At 43.7% G+C, this 22,145-nt stretch overlaps 1 protein-coding gene across 1 annotated transcript; it reads left to right on the top strand.

Annotated features, from left to right (window-relative positions):
* Nucleotides 1-341: 341 nt before the first annotated feature.
* Nucleotides 342-22,143, top strand: POLR2B (RNA polymerase II subunit B). The gene is made up of 25 exons (XM_080986697.1): nt 342-537; nt 1,174-1,246; nt 2,325-2,475; nt 2,623-2,735; nt 2,963-3,182; nt 4,115-4,273; nt 5,356-5,520; nt 5,996-6,192; nt 6,527-6,646; nt 6,778-6,964; nt 7,695-7,838; nt 8,788-8,927; nt 9,019-9,130; nt 9,518-9,672; nt 10,174-10,372; nt 10,520-10,688; nt 12,216-12,312; nt 14,030-14,124; nt 15,626-15,876; nt 15,959-16,048; nt 17,906-18,013; nt 18,201-18,314; nt 18,407-18,567; nt 19,654-19,849; nt 21,871-22,143. Exons 1-25 carry the CDS (start codon nt 519-521, stop codon nt 21,958-21,960), a joined length of 3,525 nt encoding a protein of 1,174 aa, XP_080842823.1. The 5' UTR covers nt 342-518; the 3' UTR covers nt 21,961-22,143.
* Nucleotides 22,144-22,145: the final 2 nt, after the last annotated feature.

Raw genomic sequence — 22,145 nt, 5'->3', positions numbered from 1 at the left:
GAAGTTCTCACGGCAGCTCACAGCCTATGCATTTATAAAACAAAATGTTAAATAAAAAGGACAGTTTATCTGAGATTCCTGCATTGCGGGAGGGGGGGGGTTGGACTAGATGACCCTTGGGATCCCTTCCAACTCTACAATTCTATGACTTGTAATTTATCTGAAAGGCCGATGGGGCCCTCTGCGCAGGCGCAAAACCTCTTCAGAGATTCCCCATCCTCTTAACTATATTGGGGAGGGGCGGAAGAGAGGGTGGGAGGGGTCAGGAAGATCGCGCGCGCAGTGCAGCGCGAGCGGAAGTGACGTTTTGGAGGCCGAAAGGAAGTGGCCGCGCGCCGGCAGGGGGTTGGAATGAGAGCTTGTGCGCAGGCGCAGTCCTAAGCAAGTGCTCCTACTCTTCGGCTGCGTTTCGTTCTTTCTCTCAGAAAGGAGCTCGCGCGCTGTTCGGGTCTCGCCTTCCGTCCCCTCAGTTTCCTGCATTTTGGTTTAGTGACGTTCTGTGAGTCGCCTTCGCCAAGATGTATGACGCGGATGAAGGTGAGGTCCCACAAAGGGAAAGCAGACCTGGGGGGGGGGGGTCCTTCATCTGTCTATGGGGCGGTTGGGGTTTCTTGTGGGAGGGCGGGGAGTCTAATGTCTTCCTTAGCTCTGAAAGGTAATCCCAGCTGTGACTCTAGAGGAGAGGACTCAAGGCTTATGACATCTCTTCAGCCTGCTTAATAATAATGTTGTGGGGTTTTTTGAGGGATTATCCGTTAAAAAGACTCAATTTGGATCAGACCAAAAGTTCATATGGACTAGCATCTTGTTCTCGGGGTGGCCAGCCATATGTTTGTGAGAAGCTGGCGAGCAGAACCTGCGTGCCACTTGAAAGTCCCTGCAAGTGGTAGGCAGAGGCCTCTGATAGTGGAAGTAGAACATGCCATGAACCACTTGCAGAATCTCAGGCAGATCTCTGCCACACAGACACACACACACACACCTGTTGTGCAGGAGGGATGCCAGAGTAAACCCTTAGATCAGGTTCAGTCTCCCTAAGGCTCACAGAGCAGGACTGGAGTCGGGGTTTATCAGTCAGGGAGTTTGGAAATAAGCACTTTTCATAAATGAGCCATTTGATGAAAACTCTTAAAAGGAACGACATACTATTCCGTGAAAATATTTGTTTTGCAGATATGCAATATGATGAGGACGATGATGAAATCACTCCAGATTTGTGGCAGGAAGCATGCTGGATTGTGATCAGGTAACTTTCCAAATGGAAAATACAACGGTTCTGATTTAGCCAAAGTCGAAACACTTTTTATAGTCTCACTGTATTTCAAAAGAAGAATATGGCATACGTATATAGAATGATTTTATTCCGTTCTCTGAAAAATCACTTTATTGCTAAACCTAGTGTTAAAGGTTAGACTTTCACTGTACACTTGAAATGGATGCTCCCAAATCTCCTGATTTTGAGCATCTGTCTGATCACTTTTTTCATTCACTTCCTTCAATCTTTATTCTACTATTTTTTTTCCTTCCAAGTGTTTGCTAAGTGCAGCTGTGCCTAAATCTCTTGAGGCTTATCTACAAGTAAGATGCCACTGAATGCTTGCTGCATTGTATGAATGGGCAAGAGCCACTTGCCAGACCCACAGATGTTGCTTACTTGTTAGCGTAATTGTCTTCAGATGGTCCTTTCTGGTCACATTCTCATTCCTTTCATCTTTTGGTTTGTTCTGCCAGAAGCAGCTAAAAAGTAAAAGCTCATTCTTCCCATAGATCAGTAACTGAACATGGAACAAATGCTATTCTTGCAGAAGGTCTCAGGTTCCATCCCTCACTTTTCTGGTAAAAGCAGGATTGGGAAAGACCTATGCTTGAGACCTTGGAAAGCTGCTGCCAGTCAGAATATACAGTACTTGGCTGGATGATGCAGTATAAGATCACTTTCCCCAGCATAACCTCCTTATGCTACAGATTTTTAACGAAGATCCTCCCCTCTTACCTCCAGTCCAAAGGGACATAAAACATTCTGTCCTATAGCGGGTATTCAGCCAGGAAATTTATCTGAGAGTTGTTCTAGGAGAATTAAAGGTAAGAGAACTTGAATTTTCATACAAATGATAATTAAAGATTTAATTTTTTATCAATTAATCATTTGCATTATTTGATTAAAACCTGTCAGCAGATTTTTAAATTAATACCAGTTGTGTAAACATTTTAGATGGTATGATACACACGGGAATCTAATAATGAAAGCAATCTGCTTTTTACTTCAGAATTCTTGTTTTTGATCTTATACTAAATTGTTCATTCTCACAAATTACCTTCCAAAGTTCCTATTTTGATGAAAAAGGCCTGGTCCGACAGCAGCTAGATTCTTTTGATGAATTCATTCAGATGTCTGTGCAGAGAATTGTTGAAGATGCGCCACCAATTGATCTGCAAGCAGAAGCTCAACACGCTACAGGAGAAGTGGAAGAGCCAGTAAGAGCCAGTCTTATCATGTTAATTTTAATAATAATAATAATAATTCAAAATAAGGTGTAAGTCAGGCATTCCAAATCCTGTCCTATGAAAGTTGTCACTTCTCATTGTATAGAATTTCTAAATGAAGCCTTGTGTTACTTTCAGCCACGCTACCTTTTGAAATTTGAGCAAATTTATCTCTCCAAGCCTACACATTGGGAAAGAGATGGTGCCCCATCACCTATGATGCCAAATGAAGCCAGGCTGCGAAACCTTACGTAAGCAATATCGACTGCTGTTATTAGTGATGATATATGGTGAAACCTCAATTGTAGCAATGTCTGAAATATAGTAGCACAAAAAAAAAATCCTGGGCTAAATTTGTAGAGCTACTGGTATTTCTAGTTCAAATTCCCAACTACTTGGCAAAAAAACTCATCTTTCTTTAATAGTTAATTAATATTTAATTTTTTTCCATTGAAGCATGACAATTTCTCTTTCAAAGGTATTCTGCTCCGTTGTATGTGGACATAACTAAGACAGTTATTAAGGAAGGAGAGGACCAGTTGCAGACGCAGCATCAGAAAACTTTCATAGGCAAAATTCCTATCATGCTGCGATCCACCTACTGCTTATTAAATGGCTTAACGGACCGTGATCTTTGTGAGCTGAATGAATGCCCTCTTGACCCTGGTGGCTATTTCATTATTAATGGATCAGAAAAGGTAAGAATTAGGAATTCACATGAAAAAATGACTTGCACAGAAAATTCCATGCATTTGGTACACGGTAGCTTCACCCCGTCTTCATCTTTGCTCACCAACCCCATCTACCTCCTGTTGATATTATCCCCATGTTGCACCTCACCAAACCTACCCCTCTCTCCTTAGAGCTGTTCCTTTGTGGTTCACCTGAGCTGCCCACCCCAGATTCCTTCCTCTGCTGCCCTTCTCACCCTCCAACGCTGCTGCAGTGGTCCAGCAGCTTTCAGAAGGCGGTTGTCATGGTGTAGTTCACAGTGCCACCTGTCAGCAGTCAAATGAACTGCTGCATGTCGACAACCTTACCCTTTTATTATATGGAAGAAATGTCAAGAATGAAGTCCCATAGACCTCCTTTCTTGTAATCTTAATAGTTGATTGTAATCTAATGGTGTTGATTTTGTTTACCTTTGGGGGGGGGCACATGGTGAATGCTTCATTGCTGAATAGAGAGAGCCCAGGTCTCCTTGAAATAAATATTTAAAAATTGTCCAGTAGCACCTTAGAGACCAACTAAGTTTGTTCTGGGTATAAGCTTTCGTGTGCATACACACTTCTTCAGATACCTGAAGAAGTGTATCTGAAGAAGTGTGCATACCCACGAAAATTTATACCCAGAACAAATTTAGTTGGTCTGTAAGGTGCTACTGGAGAATTTTTTATTCTTTTATTTTGTCTGCACCAGACAAACATGGCTACCTACCTGAATCCAGGTCTACTTGGTCCAATGTCATGTGTTACATTTGCTTTATCGTAATTCCTTCCGCTAGTCTCCAGCTCAGAGATCTCTTAAGGCATGCGTATCTTAGATGAAGAACAATGACAGCCAACGTTAATGTTACAAAAGTGGACTCTAAAACGAGCTACGTCTTTGTTCTTGCTCATTCCCCAAACAGGTTCTGATTGCTCAAGAGAAGATGGCTACAAATACCGTATATGTGTTTGCAAAGAAAGATTCCAAATACGCCTACACCGGAGAGTGCAGGTCTTGCCTGGAAAATTCTTCTCGGCCCACAAGTACGATTTGGGTCAGCATGCTGGCCAGAGGCGGCCAGGTAAGCAATTTGGCCTAAATCTTGGGATTGCAAGAGGGTAAGAAGTCTGCCTAATGGCTGTGGTTCCCAAAGTGGAGCCCCTTAAGAAGACATAAGCAACTGTCAAGCAAACTACAAATGCTCTTATGACTCACTCCTATCCTCTGTTGTGTTTGGCAAGGCAGTGGGTTTCTCTCCTGTTTCTCCCCCTCCCCTCGTCAGTTAGTTTAATACTAGTAATAGTTTAATACTAGCAACCAGTGGCCATCTGAAACTCTGTTTATTTTTGGCAGCTAAAAGTTCTGACCATCCGTGAATTGTACATATACATCTACAGTCTTGCATTACTCTGTACCTCTTCCGTCCTCTCCCTTCCCACCTTGATGATGAACTTTTGTTTGCACATTGGGAAGGAGACGAGTGGTGGAGTTCCTCCTCAGAATTAGGGAAACAGGAATGAGAATCTGAGTTTGCATTTTGATCTACAGACCAGTCCTAGTCAAGTTTACTTGGAATTAAGCAGCATTTAAATTGCAGGGGTTTGCCAAATAAACATGGTTAGGATCTGAGAGGCCCATTAATTTTAACAAGAAAAAAAATGTTATTGAACTTAATTTGTCCCAAAGTACTTTGTATTTACAGCCCAATGTGTGATAATTTTTTTAAATGATTGTTTTGTAGTCCTTGCACATGCTCAGTGGAATTTTGACTCCTTTCTCTTTTATATATATATAGATGCCTTATCATAAACTGCTTTAAAAATCATCCCAAAAGCAGTTTTCTACGCAACATAAGGGTCTGTTCAATAATCATGTCCAAAATCCCATTGGGCTTACAGAACTAGTTGCAGGGTTCTTTAACTGTGGGCTTTTCAAGTTACTGAGTCACCTGTTCATAGTTCTGAAGGATCAATTAGAAATGATGTAAACCTTAGTATTGCAGCAATGGTTTGTACCATTGGAGTAAAGAGGTTTTTGAAATGTATCCTGTTCTGGATCGTATGGGCTTTAACCTTTGCTGAAAACAATATATTTGAAATGAATAAACTAATAAATATTTGCTCTTCGAAGACAAATGCCTTGAAAATCTGTTTCTATATCCAGGGTGCAAAGAAGAGTGCCATAGGTCAACGTATTGTGGCAACTTTGCCCTACATCAAGCAGGAAGTCCCCATTATTATCGTTTTCCGTGCACTTGGTTTTGTGTCTGACAGAGATATACTGGAACATATAATTTATGACTTTGAAGATCCTGAGATGATGGAAATGGTAATATCTTGATTTTTTTATATTGATCTGTGACATAGAGCTACACGTATATTCAGAAACCTTATGTAATGAAACCCAGCATGCAAAATTGGTTGCACTCAGTTTTACTTTTACCACCTAATTCTGTAATGTCTGCTTGCCAGTACAGTCGTACCTTGGAAGTAGAATGGACTCCATTCCGGAAGTCCGTTCGACTTCCAAAATGTTTGAAAACCAAAGCATGGCTTCTGATTGGCTGCAGGAAGCTCCTGCAGCCAACCGGAAGCTGTGGAAGCCCCGTCAGACATTCGGCCTCCAAAAGAACTTTCGAAAACCAGAACACTCACTTCCGAGTTTCGATCGTTCAGGAGCCGATTTGTTCGGGAGCCAAGGCGTTCGAGATCCAAGGTGCAACTGTATCTGACATCTAACTTTAATGCTGACTTCAGGAAGCTCCTCAACCCTGACAACACTGTCTTTTTAATATATATGGTAGGTTAAGCCTTCATTGGATGAAGCGTTCGTCATCCAGGAACAGAATGTCGCGCTGAACTTCATCGGCTCAAGAGGTGCAAAGCCAGGAGTCACCAAGGAGAAAAGAATCAAGTATGCAAAAGAAGTTTTGCAGAAAGAGATGCTTCCGCATGTCGGTGTCAGTGACTTCTGTGAAACCAAAAAAGCTTACTTTCTCGGGTATGTAAATATACACACTCTCCCTGTGGGAACTTACTTGCACATTATTTAGATGAGGGTTAAAAAATGAAGACAGAAGCCTGTAGCAATATTCTTGATTACAGTAATAAATCAGCATAATAAATAATAATAAATATTTATTATAATAAATAATAAAAACAAATATTTTAGGAAATATTTACAAGTTCATTTTTCCCAAACGTCTTAGGTATATAATGTGTTGATATAAAGTGTTGATAATGTGTGATGTAATTTAAAAATAGCTTAATGTCCTCTTTTTGTCCCAGAAATCAGAATGCCCAACTCCTGTTAAATAACCTGCATATTTTGTTAGGTACATGGTTCATAGGCTTCTCCTGGCAGCTTTAGGGAGAAGGGAGCTGGACGACAGAGATCACTATGGCAACAAGCGGCTTGACCTTGCAGGCCCCCTGCTCGCTTTCCTGTTCAGAGGGTGAGTGCAACAAGTTCTTATTGTTATTTATCACTGATAATGTATGTTCAAAGGTTTTTCCAAAATGTTTTATGGGGAAAGCTGGTCCCGTCTCCCTACAACTGATTTTTTTCTGATTTCCTTTTCTACAGAATGTTTAAGAACCTGCTGAAAGAAGTTAGAATATATGCACAAAAATTTATTGACAGAGGGAAAGATTTTAACTTGGAGCTGGCTATTAAAACCAGGATTATATCAGATGGCTTGAAATACTCATTAGCTACAGGGAACTGGGGAGACCAGAAGAAAGCTCACCAGGCCAGAGCTGGAGTATCTCAAGTAAGTGTTCAATCTATCTCATGAGGCTGTGTGTGTTGCAGGTAAACATGCCATTCGTATCTGAACCCCTCTAACTTGATCAGATTATTTTAGGGGTCTCACTGAAATCTGCCTTGTTTGACTTTTTTTTTGTCCTTCTTCGCCCTTGGCCTTAAGGAATCAAAGTGAAACAGCTGGAAGGTCATATGGGGCCTTGACCTGAGAGGAAAAGTTCTGTTTTCTGCAAGAGAGCAGTTGTGGGTGGCTATGGGTTGTGAGCAAAGGGAATATGACATTTTGGGCATGAGAGCTAAGAAAAAGGTTGAGGACAGCAAGGGAGCAGATCTCACTCTTCCACTGTGCTCCTTCTAGATCCACACTTGCTTTACGGTAGCGTCAAATGCTCCCTGGCTGCTCGCCAGGTCTGATTTGAACTCTTAGTAAATTGCCATGCTGGAGTCACGCTGAATATTGTAATTGAATGTTCATTAACTGTACGATAACTGAGTTGGTTAGAGCATGGTGCTGATAACGCCAAGGTTGCAGGTTTGATCCCCATACAGGACAGCTGCACATTTCTGCATTGCAGGGGGTTGGACTAGATGATCCTCAGGGTCCCTTCCAACTCTAGGATTCTATGTAACTTTCAATTTAAGTAACTGGATATTTAGCCCTTGGCAGTATTGATATGTGGTATATTCCTGGATCTCATGAGGAAGCCTAAAAATGTCCTCTTGTTGCACCTCTGAAGGTATTGAACCGTCTCACCTTTGCATCTACGCTTTCCCACTTACGTCGTTTGAATTCCCCTATTGGCAGAGATGGCAAACTAGCAAAGCCCAGACAACTGCACAACACCTTGTGGGGAATGATTTGTCCTGCTGAAACACCAGAGGTAATGCGGAGATAGGATTGAAAACAAAGCATTCAGTGTGCCCATGCGCTTCAGTGTTTTTCATCTATGTCTTTATTTGCAATGGCAGTTGGTTTCATTTTTAGACTTCATGAAGAAATTTGATAAAAAGCGATTAGTATAGGGAAGCGATTAGTATAGGGAAAAGCGATTTAGGAAACCCTTGTGCTTCTCATAAGCTTATTAGCCTCCCAGCATGTTCCCAAGAACAATTCAAAGTGTTGGTGCTGACCTTTAAAGCTCTTAAACTGCCTCGGCGTGAAGGAGCGTCTCCACCCCCATGGTCCAGCCCAGACACCGAGATCCAGCACAGAGGGCCTTCACTGCGAAAAGGGAAGTTGCAAGGGAACCCGGCAGAGGGCCTTCTTGGCAGTGGCACCCACCTTGTGTAACTCCCTCCCGTCAGATGTCAAGGAGATAAACAACTGCACGAATTTTAGAAGACCTCTGAAGGCAGCCCTGTATTGGGAAGTTTTTAATGTTTGATGTTTTACAGTATTATGTTTTATATGTGTTGGGAGCCGCCCAGAGTGGCTGGGGAAACCCAGCCAGGTAGGCAGGTTACAAATATAACAACAGCTCATGCTTTTTCATTCAGAAGGTCTCGGGTCCAGCTTCCGTTATCTCTAGGTAGGGTTGTGAAAGTCCCCTGTCTGAAAACAGGAGAGCCCTATGTTCAATCTTCTCATTTGCACAGTGGAGCACTAGGCAGGTTTGAGACCTATCCTTAGTTTATACATGCCTCAGAATACCGTGGCTCTTTGGGGAGACCTGGGTGCTGCAGAATTTGTCAGCGGAAAGGGTTGATGTGAACATGTCCATAAAGAAAGTTTTCGATTCAGAACTTTTGTGCCTTAGGAATTTCATGAAATCTTCACATGATCTTAAAGAGATGCCGGTGTAAAAAATAACCGACTCCATGTGTCCTTAGGGTCATGCGGTGGGGCTTGTGAAGAACCTAGCCCTAATGGCATATATCTCTGTGGGGTCTCAGCCATCCCCAATTCTGGAATTTTTAGAAGAATGGAGTATGGAAAACTTAGAAGAAATCTCTCCAGCAGCTATTGCAGAGTAAGTGTGAAAACGATGTTTCAATATTGATAACGTCCGTATGGTTCAATCTAGGACAACGTTCTCAGAACCCTTTTCTTCTTTTCTGAAGCGCTACAAAGATCTTTGTGAACGGCTGTTGGGTTGGGATACACAAGGACCCGGAGCAGCTCATGAACACACTAAGGAAACTGCGGCGTCAGATGGACATCATTGTATCGGAGGTAGATATTGGGTCATAATATTGCTCTACCAAGTGGAACACAGTAACTGGGATATTCATTGACTTGCTGCTATATTTCAGGTAGAGATTGTTAATAGCGTTGGACCTGGCTTGCTGAATCCATTTAAAATTCAGAATGGCCAGTTCAAGCACTCTTTTGCATGTAATAAATCACTTCTCCACAACCTGGTACCCTCCAGATCTTTTTCTCTTCAGTTCCCATCATCCCTGATCATTGGTTGAGCTGTCTGGGGTTGATGGGAATTGTAGTTCAAAACATCTTGGGAGTATCAGGTTGGCTTAGGCTATGCTAAACATTTGGCATTTAAAAAATGGCATTTGGCCATTCTCCTACCATTGTTTCTGAGCATTATGCTTTCTCATATAGGTGTCCATGATCAGGGATATCAGGGAGCGGGAAATTCGCATTTACACCGACGCTGGCAGGATTTGCCGCCCACTTCTAATCGTGGAAAAGCAAAAGCTGCTGCTGAAGAAGAGGCATATCGACCAGCTGAAAGAGCGTGAATATAACAACTACAGGTGGGAAACTTTGCATGGTGCTTCCATTCCTATCACATTTCTCGTGGTTCGCCACCAGCATTTGTTCATGGTGGAGGAGGCAATATGCTGTAGCACACCAGTTGAAAAGATTATTTGCCAGTGAACATCCATTACCGAATCAGTGCTTCTGGCGGAATCAGTTGTGTGTTACAGCATCCCGTGTAAATGGGCATAAGGGCTTCAAAATTGCATCGACGCTGCTCATCTATTCCAAGTCCTGAAGGTGCTGAAAAATTTGCAGTTGCATTAAATGAAAACTGGATAGCTCTGTTGGGTAGAGTGTGGTGCTGATAATGCCGAGGTTTGCAGGTTTGATCCCCGTATGGGACTGCTGCATATTCCCAACTAGATGAGCCTCAGGGTCTCTTCCAACTCTAGAATTCTAAGTTCACCAGTTGCAAATGAACAACACCTGCTTGATATAAAATCAGATATTTGGACCTAAAATAATCGAGGCCTTTTTTTCTTTCTTTTTTAAAGCTGGCAGGATCTGGTGGCCAGTGGTGTAGTAGAATACATTGACACCCTAGAAGAGGAGACTGTCATGCTGGCCATGACTCCGGATGACTTGCAGGAGAAAGGCGTTGCCTACTGTTCAACCTACACCCACTGTGAGATTCACCCATCCATGATCCTAGGAGTCTGCGCATCGATTATCCCGTTTCCTGATCACAACCAGGTTTGTAGAATTTGTTATAAAGGTAGACAATAAAAAGTTTTATAACTGGACCATGGCAGAATATGTAAGATCTGCTTGTGTGTGCAAATATTTTTAAAAACCTGCAATGATGTTTTCCATCTTAATTATCTTCTTTTATCTTCATAGTCTCCTAGGAACACGTACCAGTCTGCTATGGGGAAACAGGCTATGGGCGTTTACATTACCAACTTCCATGTCCGTATGGATACCCTTGCCCATGTCCTGTATTATCCTCAGAAACCCCTTGTAACAACCCGCTCTATGGAATACCTGCGATTCAGAGAGTTGCCGGCAGGTATGTTTACAAGGTCCTCTTCTGAAACTTCCTTGCACTGCTTCTGAAATTTAGTATTTGGAACCCTGAGAATGGGGAGGGACACTTTGAGAGGTAAGGCAGCCCCTCGGCCCCTACCTGAGTGGGGCCAAAGTGGTTTGGCAGTGACGGAGCCCGACTATACAAGCTGTCCCTGCTGCAGCAGGAAGATTTGCCTCGGCTGGTGCAAGAGGATAGTCCAGGGGTCAGCAACCCGCGGCTCCGGAGCCGCATGTGGCTCTTTTACACCTTTGCCGCGGCTCCGGGGCGGATACTAGCGAGGGGAGGAGGCACATTGTGCGCCCCGACACTCCCCACTGTGGCGGGCGCTGTACTGGCTGTGACGTCGCATGGGGGCGGTGCGTGCATTAGTCACGCACCGTCCCGACGTCACCTTCCCGCCCGCCCGCTACATTGTAAGGGGCATGTACGCTGGTCACTGCATTGAAAGGGGGCATGTACGCTGGTCACTGTTTTGAAGGGGAGTGAAGAACACACACACAAAAAAAGGTAACTTGTTAATTTAACGTTTATTTCTATGAGGAGGAGTAATTCTGAGGGGTCAAACAAAGAAATAATAAAAAAAGTGACAAAAAAGTTATTTTTATAATGACGAGTTTTGCGGCTCCCAGTTTTTTTTTCCTTCGGAAACGGGTCCAAGTGGCTCTTTTCGTCTTAAAGGTTGCAGACCCCTGGGATAGTCCTTTGCGAACTGTCTCGCAAAGAGGTGGTGGCTTTTCTCCTTCCCAGTTTCTCAACATGTTTCCAATGTTTTCATGTCAGTTTGCTCTGACATGAAAACTACGCTTCCACCTACAGTCAGAACGCAATATAAAACAACGGGGGGAGGGGCTATTCCCTAGGTGTGGGGTGTGCTATACCGAGAACGCATGTTGGGTCAGAGTGCATTTTGGCTATTGCGTAGCCATGAAGTCAACTGATATCAGTGCTCCTTAGGAGCATTCCTCAAGATAATTTTTCTTGTTCAGGCCCATACTTTTGGGCATTAGTTTTTGCTTCTCCTTGCTTGTACTTTCCTTATTGCATCCCACCAAGGTGGCGGTTTCCCAGCTTTTCAGCAAGCGCAAGGTATTTCTAGAATTCCAACTGTACCCTGCTTAGCCAGACCAGAAATATGGATTATTAGGCTCACAGTGGACCACCTCCTAAGAAGAGCACAGGCATAATTGTTCATTCGCTTGCACTGGATGTAGTGAGCGGAAAGCAGTTGCAGATGGGCAGGAGGAACATTTGAGTGGCCACTACAAACAAAATACTTTGCTTGAAATGCCTGCACCTCACCAAAGTGAGGTTCCTGTTACATAACAGCATTGCCAGGATTCACCACAAGGAGTCACTAGAGAGGTTTAAGAAATCACTTCCACACAGCTGCCACGTGCTTGTATTTTGTATTGACATTCGTGTTTTTGCGTATACGATAAAAGAAATACAAGACGGAGAAGGAATGATGTGTGATAACCGAGTCGTGCTCTTGAATCTCTCCTACAGGCATCAACTCTATTGTGGCCATAGCTTCATATACTGGATATAACCAAGAAGACTCTGTCATCATGAACCGTTCGGCAGTCGATAGGGGCTTCTTCAGGTCTGACCTACTTGACTTTAGACTTCTGTATGAGGCAGTCCTTTAGGATAAATATCTCAAGGATCGCCTCTCCCTATATAAACCGTCCCAGATCCTGAGATGATCTTCTGAGGCCCTCCTTTGTTTGCCTCCTCCTCGGGACGTCCCGAGAGTGGCAGCAGGAGAATGGGCCTTCTCTGTAGTGGCTCCCCATTTGTGGAATGCCCTCCCCAGGGAGGTTCGCCTGGCACCTTCATTATATATTCTTAGGTGCCATGTGAAAACGTTCCTCTTCAATCAGGCCTTTGGCTGATTAATATTCTGTAGCCTTTTAAATGTGTCTGTGGGAAGGGTGTGTGTGTGTGTGTGTGTGTGTGTGTGTTGTTATTTTGCTCTTGTTTTAATTATTTACTTTTTTGTATACTGAATTTTATCCTGTGAACCACCCTGAGATCGTACCATGAAGGGGTGGTATATAAATCTAATTTCAGTCGTACCTCGGAAGTCAAACAGAATCCATTCTGGAAGTCCGTTTGACTTCCAAAACATTCAGAAACCAAGGTGAGGCTTCCGATTGGCTGCAGGAAGCTCCTGCAGACAAATTGGAAGCCGCGTAAGCCATGTTGGACGTTCGGGTTCCAGAGAACGTTTCCAAACCGGAACACTCACTTCCGGGTTTGCTCCATTCGGGAGCTAAAACATTCAACTTGCAAGGCGTTCATCAACCAAGGTACGACTGTGATTAATTCTCAAGTGGTGTTCTGCAGTTTCATGCATGGGAAGTGTAATTGCAATAGGACAGTGGCTTTCAGACTTTGCACCTCCAGAGAACAGTTTTTGCATGGATCTGCCAAGGACCACTTGCCAATTGTGTGTACACACATGCTTCCCTGCACGGCTGATACTGCAGTGGTATATCCTGGTAGGCAGTCTTGGGACACGTGGGATGCTGACCAGATTTGTTAGGTCTCGCTCAGCAGAGGTTAGAGTGTGCCTCAGAAGATAGTGTTCAACTCTCCCCTAAATCAGCAGTGGCATGCAAGATGTCTATCATGGGCAGTAATCTGCTTCTGCAACTTCCCCCTCATATATACTTAAAAGGAAGCCCAGAATGTTCCAGATCACAGTTCAAAAACCACCGCAGTAGGCAGATAACTGATGAGTGAAAACATGTGAAGTTGTCACGTTGACCTTCTTTATGTTTTCATGCAGGCCATATTGTGTGAGGGCAGATTGCTGGTTGGCTGAATGTTTTTAATGATGAAGGCTTGCATCAAAAATGTGCTTGGTACTTCCTGAGGAGGAGAGTTCATTTTCCCAGTGCCAGGAAGCCTTTGCAATTCTCAGCAGGGAAATGTCTCTTGTGCCATTGCCTTAAATCAATAAGTTCCCTGGAAGTCCCTTGTCGGCAGCTGGTTTTCTTGAAATAACCTCTTTGAGAAGGCTGCAAGGGGGATGGTAGGCTTTTATTGCAACCTCTGCCCCACCCCCACTAACCTAACAATACATTTTGTTTTCCACACCTTTCACCTCTAATTGACTGTGGGGTGGATTTAGCCAAGGGGCTTCTAGTTGCCGACTCTTAATAGGACTGCTTCAGCTGTTTCCCTCAGTCTTGCATCCTATTCTTGACTGAGGCACGCCCTGTACCGTGTCTGTTTGAAACAGAGCCTGAATTGGAAGAATGGTCTTGGGTTTGGATTTGAGGCCTTTTTCATTCTCCCCCCCCCCCCTTCAGATCTGTATTCTATCGTTCTTACAAAGAGCAAGAGTCCAAGAAAGGATTTGACCAAGAGGAAGTGTTTGAGAAACCTACTCGTGAAACGTGTCAAGGTAAGAATAAACAAGGATTCTTGAGAACTAGGCCGACAGGTTGCTGCTCAAAACTTGGATTCCCCTGTGCCCTTATAAATCAAAAAGAACAATGCAACTTCCCCTTATGTTCTCGCACGTTCTCTTGCAGGGAAAGGAACTACTGGGTTGTTGTTTTTTGTATGTTATCCCTTGTAACGACAGATTAGATTTAAACTTGTTAACCTGGGTTTGTATTGCACTGGTGTGATGGGCAATGCAAATACAGTGGTGCCTCTCAAGACGAAATTAATTCGTTCTGCAAGTTTTTTCGTCTTGCGAATTTTTCATCTTGCGAAGCACGGTTTCCCATAGGAATGCATTGAAAATCAATTAATGCGTTCCTATCATAAAAAAATCATAAAAATGCAGGAAAAAACCACACAAGCTTCCAGATTCTTGCAAACCCCTCCCCAACACCAAGTCCTTGAATTCCAAACACCCCAACCCAAAATCCGAAAACCCCCAAAAAAGTTTTAAAAGTTTAACTTACCAAATGGCTGCAAAAGAAGTTTTGGAAAAGCTTCAAAAATCATCAAAGTCTTCAAAAACCTCAAAAGAGGCTACCACACCGCGTGCTATGAGTTGCTCCTCGAAGTCAAGTCGCAACTGCACCTCTTCAAGCAATGCACCCTGGGTATTAACGGTTTTACGAAAAAGGAAACAAACTTGCAAGACGTTTTCGTCTTGCGAAGCAAGCCCATAGGGAAATTCGTCTTGCGAAGCAACTCAAAAAACGAAAAACTCTTTCGTCCTGCGAGTTTTTCGCCTTGCGAGGCATTCGTCTTGCGAGGTACCACTGTACACTTCATACAGATTAAATGCTTCCTAGGGATGGTTTCTTTGAGATCACAAATTTGGGTGAAACAGATGAGTTGCCCCCCCCCCCCTTTAGCATAAATGTTAAAAATTTAACTTAGCACAACTTACCCCATTAACCTAGCTGTTCAGCAACAAAACTAAATAACAGTGACAGTGCTGGAAGTGACAGCCCCCCCATTAGTATGTCTGGTTCTTTCCCCTGCATGCATCTGGCTTTGCTGGATCATGGCCTCAAAGGACGAAGCTGAACTCAAAGGCCACCCAATCACCTTAAGAACATGCGGTGGTCTGCAGTACAACCACACTTAGGAATTGCACTATGGGCTTACTTGAAATTGCAGAGAACCAAGGTCAGCCATGCGCTGTGTGTGATTTAGCCAACCAGCCGTATATTTTTACCATGCAGGAAGCCAAAATTGGGGTGGGGGGGGCAGTACTTTTTTTTAGGGGGTACTCGGGGGTGTACAGTACTGGCACCTCTTTTTGTTGTTAAAGAGTGTGGCATTTGCTCTAACAACTTCATGGTGAGTACCGGCACCTATTTTTGTGTATATATATATAGAAATCACTGGGGTTGGGGGATGATTTTGTAAGCCTTTGATGTGCTGGTATGCTTGTGTTCAGCTAGGTGGGTTGCAAGTTGTGCATTTGTTTTCCCCAGGGATGAGGCACGCCATCTATGACAAACTGGACGACGATGGCTTGATTGCACCCGGCGTGCGCGTCTCGGGAGATGACGTCATCATTGGCAAGACGGTAACTTTGCCCGAGAACGAAGACGAGCTGGAGAGCACCAACCGCCGTTACACCAAGAGAGACTGCAGCACTTTCTTACGCACTAGCGAAACGGGCATTGTGGATCAGGTCATGGTTACCTTGAACCAGGAGGGATACAAGTTTTGTAAAATTAGGGTAAGCGTAGGAGTTATGCGTGATTATTTGCTAATGATAAAGCCATAATTCTGGAGTAACCGACTGTCATCTTTATCTCCAGGTGCGCTCTGTGAGAATCCCACAAATTGGAGATAAGTTTGCCAGCAGACATGGGCAGAAAGGTACCTGTGGTATCCAGTACAGACAAGAGGTAAAAGCAGCCTGTTTTTTTGATGCAAGGGAGAAACATGCTTAGAAATCTGTATTTGAAGCTATTGTCATTATTTTGATTTATTACCTGCCTACTTTATTACCTACACACTGCAAGCTTCAAAGGCCATGGTGGAGACGTACTGTATTTTTCTGTGTAAGAGGCTGTTTTTTGCTTTAAAAAAATTAGGTCAAAATTGGGGGTCATCTTATATACAGAAAAATAAGGTATGTTGAGTGAGCGAGCGATTGGCAACAGCGACCCCCCAAAAAGAAAAACAATTCAAGGGTGGTCTCCCCCCCAACGTTAACAACCTCTCAAAAAAAAACGCCCCAACTTTTTAAAATTAAGTTTGGATTCCAAAAAATAGGGGTCATCTTATACATGGGGGTGTCTTATACAGGGAAAATACAGTATATCTTCATTGTTCGGAAACTGTTATTAGTGAAGGTGTCAGGCACACCTCTGTACAAAGGGAGTTCTGCAACTTGGGTTTCCTCAGGGTATGCTTTGTCCCAGACCCCCACTACCCCTAGCTTCCCCTAGTGGAACTACCAAGAGGGTCCCTTCTGCTGATCTTAATGTATCATAATTTCAAAATGTTGGTCTTCAACCTGAAAAGGTCACTCATCTAGGAGAAGGAAAACTCTGCTCCTAAATCTCTACTGCCTTCTGGGATATCTTTGGATTTGTGTAAGGTTTACTCCTTAGCTATTTTTTTTCTCCCAGAGTGGAGTACCTAGGATGGTTGGTTGGCACCTTGTATGCCTCCTTTTTGCAACTCTTGCAGCCAAGCTGGTGCCAAACGTATTGCTCTGCTTTCCTTTGGACCACATCAGTGAGGCCGAGATGGAGGTCTTGTAATCTAGGCAGCCCAGGATCTCCATACACACTGCCCAGACTTGCAACCCAGGGAAGTCACTTTGGTGCTGCTAATGCAGTGGTTTGACATCACCCCCACAGGCACATTCCATTGTCTCTTGAGACAGACGGATGCCAACAATTATGGTGTTCAACAAGCAACCAAAAGCTTGACCAATCAAGTTCTTTGTGAGCCTCTCTGGGGAAAGCGTTCTGTAACCGTGGCAGTACAGAGAAGGCCCTACACAGATCAAACATTCCTTTGGGGACAGGAATGTTTGTACGAAAGGAGGCAGTGCACAAGGACATTAGGCCTTGGCCATTTAGGGGCTTTAAAGTGTATGTAACTGGCTCTTAAAAATACACAGGAAGCCTGTGCAGCTGAAAAACGATAATTTAATTTGCTTCCTGTAGCAAGTCACTGTCAAAGGAGTTGGGTAGCAGAATTCTGAGCTAGATAAAAAACTTCTGGATCATGTTCAAGGGCAACCCCATGTAGCATTACTTAAGATAAAAACTGAGTGTCATAAAACAGAATTGTCAGTGCACAGCTGGACAGCAGCAGAAATTCAGAACAGATTGAAAGCCTGGTGGAACAAAACCATTTTTACAGCTTGCCTAAGAATGCTGGTGCACTGTACAAAAAAGCAGTTGATTCACAGCAAGTAAATGTGCATTAATCAGAATTATATACAGTCGTACCTTGGTTCTCGAACAGAATCCATTCTGGAAGCCTGTTCGACTTTTGAAAAACAAGACGCAGCTTCCAATTGGCTGCAGGAGCTTCCTGCACTCAATTGGAAACCGTGGAAGCAGCATCGGACGCTCAACTTCCAAAAAACATTTGCAAACCGGAACACTCACTTCCAGGTTTGCTGCGTTCAGGAGCCAAAACGTTAAGAGTCGTAAGGCGTTTGAGATCCAAGGTATGACTGTATACATATATAAAACGTTTACAGAAAGCAGCTATAAGTGGCATTTTCCTTTCCTGTCTAGGACATGCCTTTCACCTGCGAAGGTATCACCCCCGATATAATCATCAATCCTCATGCCATCCCTTCACGTATGACCATTGGTCACTTGATTGAATGTCTGCAAGGGAAGGTAAGAACTGGGGAATATTGAAGTAACGTGAAAAGTCACAAAAAAGCGGCAGGGCGGGGTGTTTGCAGGCTTTTTCGATGGTGTTTCAAATATGTCAGATTTCACTTAAGCTGTGCCTTGGAGCGTAACCCCTGCATAAATTGGAAGCTGCTCGTACTCTGTTAAACTACCTGCCTCCCCTTTTTAGGTATCAGCAAATAAAGGAGAAATTGGTGACGCCACACCTTTCAATGATGCAGTCAACGTGCAGAAGATTTCTAACTTGCTGTCTGACTATGGCTACCATCTGAGGGGAAATGAGGTATGTCATGTCTTGAGTGGCAACAGGAGCTCAACCGTGCTGCCGCGTTGCCTGTGATTTGGTGTTCACGGAGTCTCGTTCTTTCCCTCCAGGTTTTGTACAATGGCTTCACTGGCCGCAAAATCACATCGCAGATCTTTATCGGCCCTACTTACTACCAGCGGTTAAAACACATGGTAGATGACAAAATCCATTCCCGTGCAAGAGGGCCGATTCAGATCCTTAATAGGCAGCCTATGGAAGGTCGATCCCGGTAAGAAATAGACGTGCACCTTAATGACATGTTGTCCGGAGCAATGAAGGGTCTGTTTGTAGTCCTTGCCTTTCAAAAACCATCATCTGAGGAGGGAGATGGGCTCAGGTGTCTAGAATGAAATGACAGGCCATTTTCTCAGTTGCCTGTGGTGTAAGCATGAATCCCTCGCAGGTGGCCAGGCGCAGACTTTTGTCTAAAATGTAAGAGGGCTTGTTCTTTCACACAATCAAATGACATTGGTAGAGGTGGGCTTGGAAATTTTTTTTGGTGGGTTAGTCATTTTTGTGGACTGACTTGAAAGTCTTTGGAAAGGAGGTTGCATAGGTGCACCCTGGCTGGTTATTGTCACCTTCTGTGGGCAGAAAACATTTGCAGATAAATCTTAAATTGGTTTGCATGTAAAGCAGCCTTGACATGCTTTGCACTATTTCCCCTCCTCCGTGAAAGTAAACACAAACACTGTGTCAAGAAAAGCTGAATTCTGCAACCTTAAAATTAAGTATAGTGACGCGACTTACTTAGCATTCTTTTAATTCTTCAGGTTTTGCAACTTTGCATAATATATCCTACTCGTCACAGGAGAAGCCAATGAGATCCAAAGGGCACAGAAACCCCACCCCTCACCTCTGGAAATCTCATTTAGCAATGTTTTTAGTTTCTGAAATTTCCCCCGAGCTTTGCCCACAGATTTTTCAAGCATACATTCACAACATAAGGGCTAGAATATTGCTTTGAAAGCTCAGGGAACTGGGTTGTCTGAACTTCCTACAATCCAGAATCTTATCTTTGCTGAATGTCCCTTTGATTTCCCCCTGTGCTGTTTTCTGCATAGACGATATTCATACATAGCACAGATAGCCTGAGAAAATCCCAACAATTTTTTTAGCATCTTCTGTAAAAAAAAAGTCCTCATTTCTTAACTTCCTCCAGAAAGTTGGATTTGGTTATTTTTGGCAGTCCACTTAGATTCTGCTCCAGTAGTTTATTGTGTTTAGGGCAGTGTGGGTATAACTTAGCCTTCTGGCTTAGAAAAATGTGGAATTAAACAAGCTTGTTTCTCTCTTCCCCCTCCCCCCCCAAAAGTGACGGTGGCCTTCGTTTTGGAGAAATGGAGAGAGACTGTCAGATTGCTCACGGCGCAGCACAGTTCTTACGAGAGAGATTGTTTGAGGCATCAGACCCGTATCAGGTTCACGTGTGCAACCTGTGCGGCTTAATGGCAATAGCAAACACCAGGACACACACCTACGAGTGCAGGGGCTGCCGTAATAAGACTCAGGTATGTGGAAAGATACCTGTTTCTCTCTCACCCTCCTTAATCTCACCAACCCTGCTTAATCCTTTCTCATCCTTTTGGGTTCCACCTTCAGGCCTTCTGCCATTTCGAAACCCTCTGCAAAATCTGTTGCTTCCGCCAAAACCTTCCCTGTCTGTTTTGTGCTGTCTGCAAACCCCTTATTCACTACATTGTTCCACACGATTGCCTTACATCTGGGTTTAATAAGGGTCATGGGAAACCCAGGGCAGCATAGCAGTGCAAAGAATGTCTTGCGGTTCCACCGTGTGTAGGATGCTCATCGCCTAAGGTACTAGGTTAGATTTTAGAACTTAACTTGGACCTCTCCTTGTTTTGAGATGCATTCTGTCCATTGGGTGGGTTTGCTTAGTGCAGGGGTGGGGAACTTTTGGCCCTCCAGATGTTGGGCTCCCAACTGGCAGCTGTAGCCCTACATTATCTGGAGGGTCACAGCTTCCCTACTCTTAGCTGCTGGCACCCCCCAACTCTGCATCACATCAAATTAAAGCAAGGCAATGCAGAAGTTGTATCAGTAGCGTGCTGAGTGAGGGCCAATCCATTGAAGCTCGGCTGAGATGAGATAGATCAGGATGTGGTGTTCAGCCTCTTCTAGATAGGGTTGCATTCCCCTAAGGCAGGCTATAGTTTGACTTTTCTCACTTGTTTAGTTACTTGTCCATCTAGTAACTGTTTGGATCTGTCATGATGATATCCAAACATAACTACTGTATCTGTATGCATGTATACAGATGTCAAAGAGAAAAACTACTACCAGACTTTTAGAAGACATCTGAAGGCAGCCCTGTTTAGGGAAGCTTTTAATGTTTAATAGACTATTGTATTTTAATATTCTGTTGGAAGCCGCCCATAGTGGCTGGGGAAACCCAGCCAGATGGGTGGGGTATAAATATTATTATTATTATTATTATTATTATTATTATTATTATTATTACTACTACTACTACTGTGAAATAAAGATCCCTTTATATGTTTATTTCATAACCTTAAATGACTTCAGAGGCATGGGAGAAGGGAAGGCTTCCTGAAGAATGACAATAGGAGGGTGTGGTAGATCACTGCCAGTTTTGGATACTGGATAGTAGCCTATAAGGAATCAGGGTTTGCAACTGGTGGTTGCTGACAGAACCAGCACTCTCCGGAGGTCCAAATGGAATCTGTAGCATGCATTGCCTTATATCCATTAAGCCTGGGGTGGTAGCCGCAACCCTTCCTGGGCAGACAGAACCTGGCCACTGCTCCTTGGTAAGCTCCATATTAGATGCCTACAGCATGTTGTTGTATGTGATCCAGATGCAATTCAAAGGGCTTGGGAGCCTGATATCTGAAGGACTGTCCTCTGCCACATGTGCCTGCCCATCGGAGACATTGCCCCACTCTTGAAGTTAGCTTTCACACCAGTCACCACCCCGTCTCACATGTGGCACCATGTACAGTGGTACCTCGCAAGACGAAAGAGTTTTCCGTTTTTTGAGTCGTTCCGCAAGACGAATTTCCCTATGGGCTTGCTTCGCAAGACGAAACGTCTTGCGAGTTCTTGCGAGTTTGTTTCCTTTTTCTTAAAGCCGCTAAGCCGTTAATAGCTGCTAAGCCGCTAATAGCCGTGCTTCGCAAGACGAAAAAACCGCAAGACGAAGAGACTCACGGAACGGATTAATTTCGTCTTGCGAGGCACCACTGTACATAGATTGCCTTCCTAAGGGATGCTTGCCTGGTGCTGCTGACTTCATCATCCCAGCACCAGGCAAACACTTTTAAAAAATTTGCCCATGCTTTCCAGCATGTCGCTGAAGCTGGTTTTATCCTTCTTTTGAGGATTTAGTACCCCATTTCTGTTGCTTTTTTAAGATATTCAACACTGAGTCCTGCTGCATTTGTTCCTTTAATTATTGTGAGAGCTGCCCTGGGAGTTTTAAAGGGGAGGTTGGTTCATAAATATTGAAAAATACATTTTGTACTAATGTTTGTCAACCCTTTTTTTTCAGATTTCTCTGGTTAGAATGCCGTACGCGTGCAAACTCCTTTTCCAGGAACTGATGTCGATGAGTATCGCACCTCGAATGATGAGTGTGTAGCCTTCAAACAGATCTCCCTTCTCCTTGGCGCCAAGTGATTTTTACCCTTCTGAATTTTTTGAGTCGCATGCTTTCTTTAAATGTTTTTAAAATTCAGAAACCTATTTCATGGCTGAGGATTTTCAGACTGTTTAGTGTGTGAGCTCATTTTTTGTAAATAGAAATAAAAGCTTTTCAGCCATGTA

The sequence above is a fragment of the Podarcis pityusensis genome (assembly GCF_964106645.2).
Source record: "Podarcis pityusensis genome assembly, chromosome: 17".
In the NCBI taxonomy this organism is placed as follows: Eukaryota; Metazoa; Chordata; class Lepidosauria; order Squamata; family Lacertidae; genus Podarcis; species Podarcis pityusensis.
The sequence above is the reverse complement of the archived record's forward strand: the minus strand, read 5'-3'. Positions and strand labels throughout refer to the sequence as shown.

Coding starts and splice junctions, on each gene's coding strand:
- POLR2B (XM_080986697.1), top strand. Junction 9,131..9,517: donor TGGACATCATTGTATCGGAG/GTAGATATTGGG, acceptor TTTCTCATATAG/GTGTCCATGATCAGGGATAT. Junction 19,850..21,870: donor GCTGCCGTAATAAGACTCAG/GTATGTGGAAAG, acceptor CTTTTTTTTCAG/ATTTCTCTGGTTAGAATGCC.